Consider the following 18,311-nt stretch of genomic DNA (forward strand, 5'->3'; position numbering starts at 1 on the left):
ATAGGTGTGCACCACCATGCCTGGCCAGCCCTATTTCATTTTGAGCCAGGGTTTCACAAGTTTCCCAGGCTGGCCTCCAACTTAAGATCCTCCTGCCTCAGCCTCCCAAAAAGATGGGATTAAAGGTGTGCACCACCATGCCAGACTGTCTCCTTTCTACCTACTTATTTCTTCTATCCTACATCAGGAAGGCCATGGCTGGGCTGTTTCCTCCCCACCATCGGCCTCCCAGTCAGCTCTCTGTGGGAAAAGATCTCCCGTCAGCTTCAGCACTGGCGTGTGGATGGGCTGGCTGAGCCCTCGGGCTCGGTTGGAAGGGCTTCCTCTAGACATCTGTGTACTTCCCCTTCGTCCTCAGTGAGGGCCCCAGGAGAGCCAGACCTGGACCCACGCGAGCTCAGTGGGCCATCCACGACTCGGGCCTGGCCGCCTGGCTGCCCAGTGACTGCTGTGGCCGTTCCCTGCCTCGCTCACATTCCCTCAGGCCTGAGCCAGCCTCCAGGGCCCCGCTCTGCTCTGGCCCGACAGTGTAGCCTCAAGTGTGGCTTGGGCCCTTGCCGAGCCTGCGCTGCCACCTGGAGCCCTCGGTGTCCTTGTATTCTATGTGCCTGGCCACCTGTGGACTTCTGCCGTCCACTGTTCTTTCTGGCTGACCCTTCAACAGCCGACTGCAGTTTCTCCAGCGGCCTGCACTTAGGTTCACCCGAGTCTGCCTGCTCTCCCCAGCAACCAGCATGGGCTCTGTCCAGCTGCCGTGTGCTCGGACGCCTCCACCTTGTGCTTCCCTGGGCTTTGCATGGGCTGCCGTCCTCTCCCTTGTACAGACCCTGGAGATGGTACTGGTGAATCCTTGCTTCAGGCCACAGCTTCATCACAGCCGCCCTGGGAGGTGCGATTCTCAAGTTGCTAAGACAGAGCCATCTCAGGGAGCCAGGGCCTTCCAACCCTAGAGCTAGAGAGAGGAGTTGTTGGGGTTGGCGCTCAGGCCACCCCAACACTTCCCTGCCCCAGGACAGGCAGAGGAGGAAGGGGCAGTGTTAGAGCTGGCGGGGGAGGGGCAGGGAGTGGTTTCCGGAGCCCTCTGCTCACTCCAGTCTTTCCAGCCCAGGCAGGGCCCACCCCATACCCCATCTGCAGGAGCAGCCTGACCAGGGGAGGGCCAGGCGCGCGAGGAGGATGGAAGCTAGTTCTTCACTGAGTTGGAATTCCAGTGGTGGCAGATTGGGGATGATATCTACATCCTCACAGATGTGGTATTCTCCGCTGGGGTCACACAAGGTCAACACACTTCTGTGGATGACCCTGACTTGTGGTAGTCTTTGTACAAGCTGATCCCTTCTCCCATTCACTCAGAAGGATGTGGTGAGCACCAACAAAATGCCAAGCAGGGTCCCCCTCAAGGAGCTGAGGGCCAAGCGGGTGAGTGACAGCTGGGAGGCCCAGGGCCTGGTGGGAGCCCTAAGGGATGCAGAAGCCTCTTGGCAGCTCTGTGAGGGTGGGGGAGGGGAAAACAGCCCAGGCAACACAAAAGCACTCAGCTCACAGGATTCTTTCTGAAAATAGGACATGACTAGGTTATGAGAACTCTGGAGGAAGTAAGCATGACTCCCACGTGCTCAGCGCTTGAAGCAAACATGCTAGAGGTCTGGAGTAGAACTTACATTCTAAAGAGTCAACTTCCATTTTCTTTCTTTCCTTCTAATTTATTTGTGGCACTGGGAATGGAACCCTGGGGAATTCTACCTCTGAGCTACACCCCCAGCTCCATTTCTTACTCTTTATTTTGAAACAGGGTCTTACTAAGTTGTAGATGGCCTCACCAAGTTAGCTGAGGCTAGCTTTGAACCTGTGACCCTCCTGTCTCAGCCTCCCAAGTGCTGGGATTATAAGCGTGTGTGCCACCACACCCAGCTTCAATTTCTTTTTCTTTCTTTCTTTCTTTTTTTTTTTTGAAGTACTGGGGATGGAACCCAGGGACATTCTACTTCCAAGTTATACCCCAGCCCTATTTTTTATTCTTTGAGACAAGGTCTCACTGAATTGCAAAGGACCTACGTAGCTGAGCCTGTCCTCCAACTACGATCCTCCTGTCTCAACCTCCCGAATGCTGGGATTTACAAGCGTGCGCTACCACGGCCCGGCTTTCAACTTTCATCTTCAAAGGTTTCTTGCGGTTTGTCTTGAGTCTTTGGCTGCAGAGGTTCTGCATGGACCAGGACACAGAGGCAGGTGTGAGCCGCACTCACAGGAGTGAGGTGGGGAGGAACGCCCGGCAGGAAGTGTGGACTGCTCCAGGGGACAGGGTCTGGGGCGAGCTGGGTAGGGACTAGGAGAGGTGGGGAATGAGCTCAAGTGAATAGACTGCAATTGCTAACCATCTCCATGGGAATAAGCAAATGTGACCATAGCGTGGTCAGCATGGAAAATGCGCTTGCTTGTGTAGAGTGTCCTGCCTCTGTGCCTGCAGGGCCAGTCCATAAAATGGCAATAACAAAGGTGTCCATCCCACACAATCTTATGAGAATTAAGGACGTTGATGCAGGGAAAGTACTTAGAGCAATGCTTTAGTAGATGCTCAATAAATGTTAGCTTTTATTATCATTCATTTTGTTCTGGAGGGAGGGGAAGGAGTGGCAAATAATCCACTATTTTCATATCAAATATAAGAGCATTCTCAGTGGTTTCTGTAAATCACATTTCACTTTGCCTGCAGGAAAGAAAGGAGATGTAAATTACTTCAAATAGACATGCACATACTTCAAAATATTGAGTTTATTTTTTAAAAAATCAGCACAGTCAAAACTGCCACACAAATTACATTCTACTACCTATGGCAGGCACTCTCATCGGCTCAAGTGCACACACTTCACTCTCCAGATTGATGGCCTGTGGTTCCTTGGAGCGCTTTACATTCTGAAGGTATATAAAATTAAGTGGGGGGGGGCATTAACATTAAATGACAATTTTGCACAAATAAGTGTGATTAAGCAGCTTACAGCATCACCTGAAATACCTGCTCTTCAGAATCAACCTGGCTGACAACACTGCGCGTTCTAAGGAGAGCCGCACTGTTCTCCGGGGCATGTCACCCCATTCGTCCTTCACATTCTGTCACCAGGCCTTGTGGAGGGGAACTTTTTCTGAGCAGTGGCCTTATTTTTATGCACATTCCTTTCCTTTTTCTGAATCCTGAGTTTCTAAACACAGAGGCTTTTCCCTTGGCATCTTACCTATGAGACCTCAGAGGACCAAGCTGTCCTGTTTCCTCCGCCTCACAGGCTCCTGTGTGGTACAGAAGTAGACAGAGCGAGCCCCATACCTTTATAGGGCACAGGAGAAGGCCTGCTTCTCTTCCGACACCCCCAAACTTCCTCTGAATTCAGAGAGAGCTTTTTATACCAGAATGTGTCAACACACAGCAATAAAAGATTTGGAGAAACTGAAAATGTGAAAAACCACCTAGAGACTGAACCTTAAAGAAAGGCATTTCTTGCCGTGCACCGGTGGGTTCCTATTTTTGGCTACTGGAGCCCAGACGTTGGCAGCATATCCTAACTCTGGGCTCCACACCTGTCTGCAGCCAGGAGAGACAGGTGCCCTAACAGGACAGTCACGATGGAAACGCACAGGTGCTGGGGCTGTGCCCAGGTCGGCACTGCCGCTACCTGCAGGTTCAACAGCAACCGGTGTGACATACACTTATCCACTACCTTTCAAAACATTTTGATCATTGAACTGAGTCAGAGGAATGAACATAATATTTCAATAGGAAATTTGTACAGTCTGAAAATATTATATTGTCATAATCAACTTGCGTTTCCTGGGCACTGATCAGTGTAATGATTTCCACTGTGGGCTTCCAGAACGACGCCATGATGATGGAGAATGCACAGTGAGGCCCACCTCACTGCCTCTCCTTCCTTGCAGCGGGCAGCACTTCTGGGCCTCGATGGACGGCTGAGGATAGGTTCTATGTCACCTAAAGCACAGGGTGGTGCAGCCCCTTCTCCAGTGTGACGGCGGCCCCGCCTTGGAGCCTCTATGCAGCAGCCTCCAGGAATTCTGAGGTGAACACAGCTTCTGCATAATCCTCACACACATCCTGAAGTTCCGCAGCCACGGAGCCCAACGCTTCCTCCACCAGCTCTTCTGAAAAGCTGGAAGACAAGGACACAGCTAAAGGCGCAGCCAGCCACATATTCAGGGGACTAAAGAAGCCAATCTTAAAGTTTCAATGAAAACTGAAAAGGCCAAAAAGAGATACTTTTTTGGGGGTACTGGGGATTGAGCCCAGGGGCATTCTACTTCTGAGTTATACCCTCAGCCCTATTTTATTCCTTTATTTTGAAACAAGGTTTTACTAAGTTGCCGCAGGCCTAAGTACCTGAGGCTGGCTGCAAACCTGTGATCCTCCTGTTTCAGCATCCCAAGTACTGGGCCCGGCTGATAAGATGCTTTTAAAGAAAAACAAGGTGACAGGTCTCACTGTCCTAGATATTAAGATGGTGGCGTTAGAGGCCCATGACACACACACACAATTAACTTCACCCTCCAGAGGAGGACCAGAAACTAACTAGATGCAACCCAGATGCGCTTCAGATCCACCTCGGTACCAACTGCCTGATAGAGGAAAGGTGGGTGCCTTCTCTGGGAGAGGGGCAAGGTACCCCAAATTTGTGTTCCTCTCTCTGCACACAGATCTCTCCTTTCTTGGGAACAGTTTGAGGATAAGCAGCAGGCCTGATATCCCTCAAGTACTCAGTGTGGCTGGGTGTGGTGGTGTACGCTTGTAATCCCAGTATTTGGGAGGCTGAAACAGGAAGATCACAAGTTTGTAGCCAGCTTCAGCTACTTAGTGAGGCCCTCCACAACCTAGTGAGACCCTGTTTCAAAATAAAGAATAAAAAATAGGGCTGGGGTATAGTCAGAGGTAGAATGACCCCGGGTTCAATCTCCAGTACCACACACACACACACACACACACACACACACACACACACACACACACACAAAGAAAAAAAGAAAATAAGTCCTCAGTGTGTATTTCCTAGAAACAAAGACATCCTCTTAGTTAACTATAGTAATTATAAAAGTTATAAAATTAACATCTACACAAAACTATTATCTAATCTTACCTACAGACATTCAAATTTTGATGACTGCATAAAACAATATTAATTAATTTACTTATTTAGGGTACCAGAGATTGAACCCTGGGGCATTCATTTTATCTCTGAGCTAACATCCCAGTCCTTTTTATTTTTATTTTGAAACAAGGTCTCTCAGGGTCTCTATAAGTTGCTGAGGCTGGCCTCAAACCTGCAATCCTCCCACCTCAGCCCCTGAATCACTGAGATTACAGGTGTGTAATACCATTCTAGGTCAAAACAATGTCCTTTAAAAATAAAACTCTTTCTAGTCCAGGGTTCAATCCAGCACCACAGGTTGCATTAGTTGTCATGTCTCTTTCGTGTACTTTAATCTGAAATAGTTCCTCAGCCTCTCAGTCTTTCATGACCTTAATATTTTTTGAACAATAAAGGCCTGCTTTTGCAAATGTCCCTGGATTTGGGCTTGTCTGATGTTTATCAGTGCCAGGCTATACATTTCTGGAACAAACACTAAAAGAGGGAAGATGTGGCCCTAATCATGGCATCTGCTTTCTCATTATTTCTGCTTGGTAACTCAGAATGCTTAGCTAGGGTGATGTCTGTCACATTTCTCCCTTGAAAAGTTACTATCTCCACTGTGTAAACTTGTAAGTGTGTTGTAGGGAGATGCTTTGAGACTCTGGTCTCAAAGCAACAGTTTTTTGATTCCATCATCCCGCCTCCATTAACAGTGGCTGTTCCCTGTAATGAGGAATTCCCCCTTCTCCTTTATTTGTGTATTCATTCAATCATGTTGACTTGCTCTGACATCTTCTTGTTTTTTTAGAATTCATTAGTATTCAATTTTGGAATAAAGGACTAGTACTAATTTTGATGCTTACAACATCCCAGGGCTGAGGCTATAGCTCAGTGTAAAGCGCTTGCCTAGGATGCTCGAGGCTCTGGGTGAAATAAAATACAAATACCAACTTTCCAGATGAGCATTTTCTGGTACAACAAGGTATTTCAGGCTTATTTACATTTCCCAGCCCTAGCTCTAGAATCAGCCATTTCTCCAAAGAGCGCTGGGAGCCTTCCCATGGAGAGCAAGGACCAAGAAGCCAAGGGCTAGGCACAGTGTGCCCGCTGGGACTGCGCCTCTGCCTCTGGGCCCTTCAGTGACAAACTGAGACTAAGACTAAGAGAGACAGACAGACAGACAGACACACTTCTTAGTTAACTATCTGTATCTATCGTTATATCCGTCAAACTTACACTCATAAAAATACCTGTAATTCCAACTCAACAGAGTTCATTCTAGCTTTCCCCCAGAAACCTTCCTCTCATTATTCAAACAATGCTTGCTTATTGGATCAATCTTAAAACACAGAGAAAGCAGTTTTAGAATTGTTAACCCACACCACCGTATAAAAGAAACCTACCGATGACTGGGTTCACCGTGTGCTGTCAGTTCTTTTGTCTTTAGCTAGGGGTTATGGAGTCTAAATTGTGAGTTCAAAAGTTACTTAGTTGAGTCCTTACCTGTCTTCCCCCGTTTAGTATAGCTTTATCTACTTGACAGTTAAGTTCACATTTCCTTGGTGATTACAGAGAATACACAGGAGCCATGTGGCTCTAAAGTCGTAGTCATCTCCTATCCCATTTCCAGCCTAGATGTTGTTTTTGTTGGCCTGACATAAATCTCTGTCTTTCGTTTTGCCATGCTGGGGATCAACCTCACAGACGCTAGGCAGGCGCTTCACCACTGAGCCACATACCCAGTCTCCTCTTGCCTTTTAGTTGGCAGTCCTTTTTCTTTTAGTATTATTCAGATAAATGTGAGTTTACATTACTGAAACACTAAATATTTTATTTGTTCTCTCTACTCCTTTCACCAATTCATTACACCCTTATCATTTTTTTACATTTTACAATTTTTATTATTCTTCCCTATTAAACTGGATATTATACAAACTTTCATTATTTATTTTGTGACCACCCTAGACTATAAGCACCCTTGATTTAATGTCTAACTTTACTTAATATTCTTACCTTTCTCTCAGCTAATGTAAGAACCTTAGAACACTAACTCCATTCAACCAAACCCTGATTTTTGTCTTATATGCTATTCTTACTGTGTATTTTAAATGTGTGTGCATACACATATGTGTGTAGATTTATATCCCAAAGACATTGGTAGTATTGTTTTGTATAGCCAATATTCATTTACCTACATATTTACCTTTAAATTCATGCCTTTTATATTTTTGACCTTCTCTATGTAACTATTTTCTTTCTGTCTAAAAAACATCTCTTTAATATTTCTTCCTCCAGGATCTACTGTGCAGTACTAGTTAACTTCTTGATGCCTTCAGGCATGTGTTTTATTTTTAATATAGCTTTTCTACTAGTGTGAGGGGTGGTCTAAATACAAAATGCATCATTACTAGAAGCGATTACCTCGTCTTTACATTTGCTTTTACTCCTTTCACCAATTCATTAGCAACTATGAACAAACCACAAAGGTACGCCTACTACATTCCACCAGAGCAGGTAAGGTGTCCATCTTCTGAACTCCCTCGCTCTTGAGGAGCCGTCCCTCCTGGAACCCTCTGTCCCCTCCTCCAAAGCTTTCTACGCTCACTGAAAAATTCTTCTGCTGGAAATAGCTTTTGCCAGTTTTCTGGAAGTTCAATTTTGGAGAACAAGTTTCCTAAATCCCAAGTCTTTCTTTCCTTTTTTTCAGTGCTAAGGACTGAACAAAGAGTTCATACATGCTGAGAAAGCGCTCTGCCAGTGAGCTACGTGCCCTGCCCCCCAGTCTTCTGTTTTCTTAATGTACACCAAGCACTGGTGACACGCAGCCCCCAGAAGCTTAAGGAGAAACAGTGCAGTGTTCTGGACTCTGTGTATGCTTAACACTATTTTTATTCTACCTGTATCTTTAATTAATACTTACCGAGCATAGAAATCTAAATTAAGACTCAGACTTTCAGAAGTGTGCTTTAACATCTTCTAACTTCCAATCTTGCTACTGAAAACAATATGCCACTCTCCCTTCCTCCCTCCCTCCCTCCCTTCTTTCTTTCCTTTCCTTACCTTACCCTACCTTTCCTTTTTTCTTTTCTTTCATGTGTGTAGCTAGGGGTTGACCCCAGAGGCATTCTACTTCTGAGTTATATCCCCAGCCCCATTTTATTTTTTTTATTTTTTGAAACAGGATTTCTCTAAGTTGCTGAGAGCTTTAGTAAGTAGCTGAGGCTGGCTTTGAACCCGTGATTCTGTCTTGGGCTCCAAAGTACTGGGATTATAGGCAGGTGTCACCACACCTGGTTGTCATTCTCTTTTCTGATTATTTGAAGGTGTCTAGTTTTAATTCTCTGGAATTTTTGTTACCTTTATATACTAGGATCTCATGCTCTATTCTTTCTTTCATTCATTCATTCCCTTACAGTGAACAACTGATGAGCCCTCTTTTTTTCCTGCTAAAATATTTTTATCTTACTTTATTCAATCCTGTATTTTTAAGTTTACTACTGACATATTTTTACTAATTTTAAAAAACACCTATTTTCAAATATATATATATATTTCAAATATATTTTCAAACATACACTCGAATATATATTAGAAAGATGTATATACTATTTTTAATATATATATATTTTTTCAATAAAATTGTACTATTGGAGCCGGGCGTGGTGGCGCACGCTTGTAATCCCCACACGTGGGAGGCAGAGACAGGAGGATCGCGCAGGTTCAAAGCCAGCCGCGCACGCTGGCTTAGGAGACCCTGTTTCCAAATAAAAATGTAAAAATAGGTCTGGGAGTGTAGCCCGGAGGTAGAAGGGCTTCCAGGAACCCCAGTACCACCAAAAAAAAAAAAAAAAAAAAAAAAAAAAAAAAAATTGTACTATTGGAAACTATAAATATTATATGTTAGAAATACATAACAACAAAGTTTAATTCCTCTAAAAATAGTTGTACTGTTCAAAGAAATCTTCAGTTATTGCAATGTGCAAAAGAAATTGCTAATTTCAAGTCCAGTTAAACTTTTTAAAATATCCTTTTATTAGTGCATTATAGTCTCACATCATAATTTAATCATGTTGACAATGACATACATACACACCTGATGAAATTTTTCAATCTAAGACATTTTTCTTATAGTAGTTCCTTGGTAATTTCCTCTTTCCCCCACATTCTGGCACTCCTATTATTCAGATTTTGGGTTTCTTGGAAAATTTAAAAAACTTTTTTCTGTTATCTAGTTACTTGCTGTCTTATTCAACTGCTTGAAATATTTGACTTTTTGATTTCAGCTATCATGTTTTAAATTTCTTTTTTTGGGGGGGGGGACTGGGGATTGAACACAGAGGCATATTACCTCCAAGCTACACCCTCAGCCCGATTTTACTTCTTATTTGGAAACAGGGTCTCACTAGATTGCTAAGAGCCTTGCTAAACTGCTGAGGCTGGCTGTGAACCTGGAATTCTCTTGTCTCAGCCTCCCAAGTACTAGGATGACGAGCGTGTGCCACCATGCCTGACTTCATGCTTTTAATTTCTAAGAACTTTCAAAATAATTTCTGAAAGATCCTTTTTTTGTAGTATCCTGTTCTCATTTTATGATATATAGGCTCATGTAGTTTTCTGAAAATAGTCATTCTCATTCGGCTTTAATATTTTATTCTGAAGCAGGATGTGGTGGCATACTTTTGTAATCACAGCATTTGGGAGGCTGAGATAGGAGGATTGCAGTTCACAGTCAGCCTCAGCTACTTATTGAGACCGTTTGCAATTCAGTGAGACGCTGTTTCAAAATAAAGAATAAAAAAACAGGATGGGGGTGCAACTTGGAGGTAGAATGGCCTGGGTTCCATCCCCAGTACTGCAAAAAAAATTTTTTTTATTCTGTTCACTACGTTGTCCCTGATTCCTCAGAGTTCTCTTCATCAGCCTACACATCTCTCAAGGTTTCCATCAAATGGTCATCTCAGCTGTCTGCTCGTTTTCAAGAATGAGAATTTTAACCAAACCTCCTATTTTCTGGCTCACGCGCATCTATGCCTCCACAAGTACCTGGTAATTCTGGTTCCCCATGTTTACCACTGTTTTTCTGCACAGATAGACTTGGTGTCTGGCTTCAGCCTATTAGGCACTTTGCCTTTTCTGGCCTGCTAAGTCACTTGCCATCTGTCTAACTAACTGTGTTTTAGGGCTTCCAAATTCTTACTGATATTACTTGCTGTCATTTATGGTTTCATGCCTTTTGTTTGTTGATTTGGGGACAGGATGGAATAGAGATAAGAACATATGCCAGAGCTATCCTTTTCAGATAGAAGTCTCATTTTTTTCCCTTCAAACCAGGAATCCTTACATTGGCTTTTATCAAAAGCATCATCACCATTGATCTTTATTTACCCACCAGTGTTTTATTTGCATCGTGTATATCATCTGCTCACTCTGAGCACTTGAACAATCCTTTCTTCAGGCATAAGGAAGAACAGAGACATTAAAAGACAACACCTCAGCCAACTTCCTTCTTACCCAAGAGGCTATCAGATGAAATCAACTGGCTTTAGAGAGGTGTGTGTGTGTGTGTGTGTGTGTGTGTGTGTGTGTGTGTGTGTGTGTTGCGCGCGCACATGCGCGCGCGTGCATGTGCACAAGCACACGCGCACTTTTAGGGATTGAATCCAGGGGCATTTTACCTCTGAGCTATGCCCCTAGCCCTATTTTATATTTTCAAAACAGGGTCTTTCTAAGTTGCAGAGGGCCTCACGAGGTTGCTGAGGCTGGCTGCAAACCTTGATCCTACTGACTCAGCCTCCACGTACTGGGACTATAAGCATGTACCACCACACCCAGCTTTTGGATACTTTTTGAAGATCTGATAAACAAAATTCTCATCTTTGGAACATTCAAATAAGAAATAAGAACAGGACAGATAAAAAAAAAAAACCAGAATGTTCAGATACACTGTCACTTGGGGTCGATGGACAGCAGAGGAAAACTGTAAAACTCTAGTCATATTTTTAATAGCTCTGTCTTCTATATTTTGACCTATTATTTTTTATAGGCCAGAACTTTTTCCTACGCTTATAAAAACAACTATGAACAAAATGTATCATCTTATCAGGTGGTAAGAATAAACAAGGAATAGTCCATTTTCCTGGGCTCCCTTTGGCACTTTTTCCAACATGCCTGTTTGGCCTAACAGATCGAGACAGGCAATGTGAAAATGAGTATGTGTGCGACACAAGATGGCGTGTCAGCACATGGAAGCAAGTCGGGTTTGCTCTTCCCCCCCCAGAAAACCTTCCAGAGGGCATGTGAAGACAAATGTGCATTTCACCCAGAAGAGAGTATTTCACCAACTTCAAAGGGTACTATGTACTAGAGACAGGTCTCAAGAACTGGGGCTGACCTGAGGGACTGAACATGAGCAATCATCCCCGATCCTGTCCAAATCCCACTGAAATAAAAGGAAATAAACGCCGGGCACACGCTGGTAATCCCCGCGCTTGGGAGGCGGAGACAGGAGGATCGCGCAGGTTCAAAGCCAGCCGCGCTGGCTTAAGAGACCCTGTTTCCAAACTTTAAAAAAAGTATAAAATAGGTCTGGGAGTGTAGCCCAGAAGTAGAAGGGTTTCCAGGAACCCCAGTACCACAAATAAATAAATAAATAAATAAATAAATAAATAAATAAATAAATAAATAAATTTACAAGCAGAAAAAAAAAATAGATGAGAAATGTCTAAAAATCCCAGAAGGTACTCTGAATCGTGACTGACTTAGCAGTATAGAGGAAGTCCGGAGGAAGCCGGAACCCGAGTCTGTGGGGGACACGCCAAGGGAAAGCAAGCTGATTTGTTCCACAGAACATCAACAAGGTCCCAAAGTAAAGGTAAGGGAACTCACGAAGGTGTCGGAGTAAGGCATGGAGTAGAAAACAAGAAAAATGATGAAAACTGCACAACAAGAAACAAAACTCTTGAAAATAGATCTCTGCTCCTACTCCTGGCAGTGGAATGACAATCCCTTTTCCACCCCCACAGAAGAGGAAGGGATATTCTTTGGAAAAAATAAATCAGTCATTTTAAACTCAGCCAGCTCATCAATCAAGTATGAAGGTAGGACACTTTCAAACTTGTAAATCTCAAGAAATTTCCTCCACTACACAAGGCAAGATAAGCTCCACCAAAAGGAGAGAGCAAAGCAAGAAAGACAAGGAAGACAAGGGCAGGAGAAAACAGGGAGCTGCCAGGGCAGGAGGTGGTCCGACACTCGGCACAGCGAGGAGGCCCGAGGCAGCAGCCCGCAGCAGAGCGGGACGCAGCCGGGCCAGCTGAGGGCAGGATCAGAGGGGTCTCAGAGGAAAAAGGAGGGACCAGTTGCTGTTTTTTGTTGCATCAGGAAAATTGAGAGATTGTTGGTTAGTGTGTGCAGACAGTTAATATATAAAGGAATAGGCAGCCAGGCACGATGGTGCACGCTTGGAATCCCCGTACTTGGGAGACTGAGACGGGAGGATTGCAGTTCGCAGACAGCCTCAGCTACTTAGTGAGGCCCTCTGCAACTTAGTGAGACCATGTTTCAAAATAAAGAAAAAAAATAGGGCTGGGGCTAGAGCTCAGAGGTAGAATGACCCTGGGTTCAATCCTCAATATCGCAAAAATAAATAAATAAATTAATAAATTAATAAATAAAGGAATAGGCAAACAAACAAAAGAAGAGGCAATTATTAACTCCTGGAACATGTTTATGTTTAAGAAAGAAACACAATCATAGCATACGACTCTGCTCAATGATGAGAAATATCTTATGTGTTAGTAATAAAGGCATACCCTTGAGGAATTTAAATTTTGGCCCTCTTAAAAAAGTGAATTTACACGTATCCTTCAAAAGAAGGCTATTCATTCTTCAAACTTTAGTGGCTGCAGGACCTTTATTCTGATTCTACAAAACTACCTTTTCCAGGAAAGATGGCCTGCAGAAGAAGGGTTTGAAAGTGAGGAAAGTCAAAGGCATGCTGCTGTAAAGCAAGTGTGCCCCAAACAAGATCTCCTGTCACAGCTGCTTCCTGCCCGGCAATATTTTGAGTTCTCTGACAGGACATCAATCTCACTGCCAGCAAGAGGAAGTCAGCCCTGACTGGACCCCTGAATACTGTGCCTCCACTGTGAGGGGCTGAATGTTTATGTCCCCACCCCCAAATTCCTATGTTGAAGCTCTGACTTCCAATATGACGGCATGAGCCCGTGAAAGGCAATTAAGTTCAGATGAGGTCACGAGGGTGGAGCCCTTGTGATGGACTTAGTGCCTTGACAAGAGGAGGAAGAGATCAGAGCTTGCTTTCTCTACCACAAAAGAACATAGCAAGAGGTGGCCATCTGCAAGCCAGGAAGAGGACACTCAGTAGACACCTTGATCTTAGGTTTCCCACCCCCCAGAACTGTGAGAAATAAATTCCTGTTGTTTAACACCCTCCCACCTCCCCCACCCCATCTGCAGTATCTAAAGCAACCCAGCTGGGTAAGATGCTGCCTCAGAAGAGGAAGCTGTAGAGCAGAGCAAAGCCCAGGCTGTTTTATTGTCGTGTGCTTCTGAAAAGGCAGTTAGCAGAGAAAGCCTGCCCTTTAGCCTGAGAGCAAACACTGGAACTCCAGGACCCAATGGTTCGCACTGGTGCGAGACCTTGGCTAGTCCTTCCTCCAGGTTTTCTGTAAGTCTAAAACTTAGCACTTGGTTCCTAAACAGGCACATACATTTTACTGACCTTTCAGCTATCAGCCATGGGTTGAAGGAGCCCACGGCCTCATGAGATATGATCCGGAGGTACTGTTCAAAACGGCTACAGTAGTCACCAATGCTGTATCGCATGCCGGGTGGGACAAAGAGCAGAGCTTGGCCTTCTCTGTGTTGGGAATCTTCTGCAAGGTACGGAAGGGGAGACTCTCTTTTCTCTGATCTCTCTTCTGTTCCCACACTCTCATCCAAGGAACTATGAACAAATAAAGAGGACGAAGGCATTCAAAGTCATCATAAGCAGGGGAGAGTTGTTCAAGGACACCTACCACCACCCGGCACTCCCCGTTCACAGCACTAACCCTCAATGCCATAAGCTTTAGTGTTCCTTACACAAAATCACCTTTTTCCTTTTGTGTGTATGTGTGTATGTGATACTGGGGATTAAACCCAGGGGCATTCTACCTCTGAGCCACACTCCCAGTCCTATCCTATTTTTTATTTTGAAACGGGGTCTCACTTAAGTTGTGGAGGGCCTAAGTTACTGAGGTTGGCCACAAACCTGCGATCTTCCTGTCTCAGCCTCCCAAGTGCTGAGCAAGCCTGCACCACCATGCCTGGCTTGCACAAAATCATTCTGAAAGCAAACCTTGTGGTAAGTAACTATGGCCTACATCGACCAAAGTCCTGCTCTCTACAAGAACACCCAGCTGCCTATTACAGCATGCTAAGGGGTGTCCTGAGAACAACACATACAATGGCCACTCTATGACCATGCTTTTGCTGAGGCATCTTGGAATTGGTAAGGACTTGTTCAAAATGACTTTTCTTGTGGGAACTGAAGGAATTCGGAACTTACTAACATCTAAGAGGACCGCCAGCCTAACGCTGACGGCGTAGGGGCCGCTTACTTGCCGCTGCAGGGCTTCTCCAGCATAATGTGCACCGCCGCTGGGTCCTTGGGAGCTGCCGACTTTGTGATCCTGACTGGATGAGGAGGCAGAGGCCTTTCACTTACTGCTAGGGTTTTCTGGTCTAGTAAAGGAGAGGCATAAAGTGGGCTGCATGTAAAGAAAAGTTGATGTTCATATGAAAGCTGTCCCGGAGGCCAAAAACCTGTGAGGAAGTGACGCGCACATTTCACAAGCACAAAGGTGTGGCTAGCAGCACACAGGGGAAAACATGCTCTTGTTTGGAATGCAAAGGAGGATTTAAAAGTCACAGAGAAACAAACCGATGAATAATCAATCTTAAGAAACAATGAACTCCTTCAGAAGTCTCTGCCGGGTGAGAGGAAGACTTCTTGACCAGGTCCATGCAAACCCTGGGCTATGCAGGCTCCATTAGGGCCAAATCACCCATCAAAGAAGTCTGAGTAGTCAAGTTTGCTTTTTAACCTTTAAATGCTTTGCTTACTGAAGAAAAAAAAAAAAAACCACTCACACTCAAACAATTAGATGATTTGTCTTTGGGCACTGCTTGAAAAAAATCTGCATGATGATAGTCAAGACATTAATTTATTAACTACAACTTGCAGGCTTGGCAAACCTCCTGAGGTTTACATTATTTCTAATTTTAAATATATTGCAAGTGTAGGAAGAAAATCTGTCCTTCTCTTAGGAAGCATCTAAATGTCACATAACTTTCTCTGGCTCACATTTATGCTATGATTTCTTTTTTGCTGTCAGACAGATAGACTGCCTAAGTCAAGTCAGCTTTTGTAAAAATATTACTGTGAGTACAACTGATTTTTCATTGGTCACAGAGAGGATAGAGGTGAGATTAGACTCTCATGTCTCTGAAGATCACTTTAACTCTGAACAAGCTGGACAAACAAGCAGAACAGGTAGAAACCCGGGACTCTTACCATGACCTCAGGATTCTGGAACCACGAGTGCCCAAAGCTCATTTCACTTCTTAAGTGTTCTAAGAGCTCCTTCTCAGTGTATACCTGGACTCTGTGCAGAGTCCTAGAGAGTGACTAATAATTTAAATCGTCCTTGAAAAGAGAGAACACTAAGTCCTCCTAAGACTGTCTTCTATATGATGCAACCTAATTTTGTGGCCAAAGGCCACACCACCAGCGAAAGGAAGTGCCCTTCAGCATTCCCCTTTCTCTGCTTTCACCTGAAAGGCAAGGCATCAGCATGCCCGACTGACTGAACAGTGGTGGGAAGGGCCTTCGCTGTGCCAGCACGGTGACGGCCACAGTGAGGGACCTGACTGACTGCGACGAACTTTCTGACCTCAAGGAATCTGTGATGTAGCTGGGAGAGACAGACACTCATCAACAGCTTCTCAATAGCAGAGTAGAGCAAGCCAGGAAATACAATGTGAGTTCACAGGCCAGAAATGGACAAAGGGAGCAAAGCCTTAAGACAAACACGTGACTTGGTGTCCTTTATCCTCGGTGCTTGGGACCAGAAGTGCTTCCGATTTTGAAGCTTTTCACATTTTGAAATAACCGCATAGATCTTACTACCAGTTGAACATCCCTAAAGTGAAAATCTAAAACTCGAAAACTGAAAGCACTTTGGACTTCAAATTTTTGGCTTAGTTAGGGATGCTCAACTGTCATGAGAAAAAGCACTGTACAAGTAAGCTCTTAAGAGCTGGGCCTCGAAGGGCCATTCAGCTAATACGTGAAGGTACAAACAGAGGTGGAGCAATGTCAGGGAAAAGAGAACACCACCAACAAAATCCAGTGCTCGAAAATTATAGAAGACATAAAAAGAACATGTGAGTATTGTGTTTAGATGGCTCATCTTTCTGCCAAAAATTGACATGGAGATTATTTTTTATAAGACAATCCCCCAAACACATATTTCAAAATAATTACATTTGACATATGCTGTTGCAAACCTCTACCCCCACTTTCCGTGAGTCTCTTAGTCAGTGTAGTACAAATGGCACTTGGGCTCCTTTAAAGGTAGCGCTTCCCCACACTGCCTGCTCTTCCTTTCACTGAGTGAGGCAGCAACTGACAGGCGTGACTCAAACAGAATTTGACGAACACTTCCCAGCCAAATCTGTGATGGAAGCCTAGCAATTGAGGACAAAATGTGTATGTATGGATTACAAAAACTGAAAGAGAAAAGCAACAGCGTTTGCAATGAATGGATGTCCATGGGGGAGAGAGGGCAAATGGAATGAGACTCAGTCTCTACCTCAAACCACAGGCACACATTTACCCAACACAGACCAGAGACCTAAACATAATTCTAAAGCCCTAAAGTTTCTAGAAGAAAACAAGAGGGTATCTTCTCACCTCAGGGGTAAGGAGAGTTTCCTCAGAAAGCAAAAACCATACAAAAAAGAACTGATTAAAGTTAGACTTTATGAAAAGTATAATTTTAATACCTTTGAGGAGATAAGCAGGTAAGCCACAGATTGGCAAAAATAGGGAATGAGGAAGAGGGAGTGACAGCTAATGGATGTAGGGTCAGTCTCTGTCTCTTTCTCTCTCTCCGATGATGGGAGTGAACTTAAGGCTGTTCTACCACTGAAATACACCTCCAGCATTTTTTATTTTTTTATTTTGAGGCAAGGTCTTGCTAAGTTCCCCAGCCTGGCCTCGAACATGCAATCCTTCTGCCTTGGCCTCCTGAACATCTGTGCTTGTAGGTATAAATCACTGTACCTGGTTGGACACAGTTTCTTTTGGGGGTGATGAAACTGCTCTGGAATTGAGAAAGTAGTGATGGTTGCACAACTACTGGAATATACTAAAAACTATTTAATCATATGTTTTAAAAAGGGTGCATTTTAGCTGGGCATGATAGCACATGCTTTGTAATCCCAGTACTTGGGAGGCTGAGACAGGAGGGTCAGAGGTTCAAGGACAGCCTCAGCAAGCACTCATCAATCTAGTGAGACCCTGCTTCAAAGTAAAAATTTAAAAATAGGGTTAGGGGTGTCACTTAGAGGTAGAATGCCCCTGCATTCAATCTCCAGTACCACCAAAAGAAAAATAATAAATAAAGGTACATTTTGTGGTATGCGTAGTACCTCTTTTGTGTGTGGGGGGTATTAGGGATTGAACCCAGTATATTCTATCTCTGAGATACACCTCCAGCCCAGCCCTATTTTATTTTTTATTTTTGAAACAGGGTCTCACTAAGTTCTGATGGCCATGCTTAGTAGCTGAGGCTGGCCTTGAAACTGAGATCCTATTTCCTCAGCCTCCCAAGTACTGGGATTACAAGCGTGCACCACCATGCCCAGCTACCAGCTCTTTAAGATTCACTTCAGATTTCTGGCCTTTAGAACTCTAAGATAATAAATTTATTTTAAGTCCCAGATTTGTAGATTAAAGTTGTTATAACTTGTTATAGTGGCAACAGAAAATAAAAATAAGGGGAAAGGCAACACAGATGAATCTATAAAAATACTATGTCAAATGAAAGGAATCTTGACAAAAGAGTGCACATTATATGAATTCTAGAAGTAAAACTGATGTAAGAAGCAGTG

The 18,311-nt window shown here is 44.1% G+C and overlaps 1 protein-coding gene across 1 annotated transcript in view; it reads right to left on the bottom strand.

Moving 5' to 3' along the window:
- Positions 1-4,039: 4,039 nt before the first annotated feature.
- KIAA0753 overlaps positions 4,040-18,311 on the bottom strand; it is a gene marked incomplete at both ends in the record, with an annotated part of 62,230 nt that continues 47,958 nt past the window's right edge. The window contains 3 exons of the mRNA XM_080713968.1: positions 4,040-4,157; positions 13,873-14,097; positions 14,753-14,876. Of these exons, the coding sequence (XP_080570094.1) occupies positions 4,040-4,157; positions 13,873-14,097; positions 14,753-14,876 (467 nt within the window). The remainder of the gene's footprint in view (positions 4,158-13,872; positions 14,098-14,752; positions 14,877-18,311) is intronic.

This window comes from Muscardinus avellanarius (genome assembly GCF_963383645.1).
Source record: "Muscardinus avellanarius genome assembly, chromosome: 16".
NCBI classification, from domain to species: domain Eukaryota; kingdom Metazoa; phylum Chordata; class Mammalia; order Rodentia; family Gliridae; genus Muscardinus; species Muscardinus avellanarius.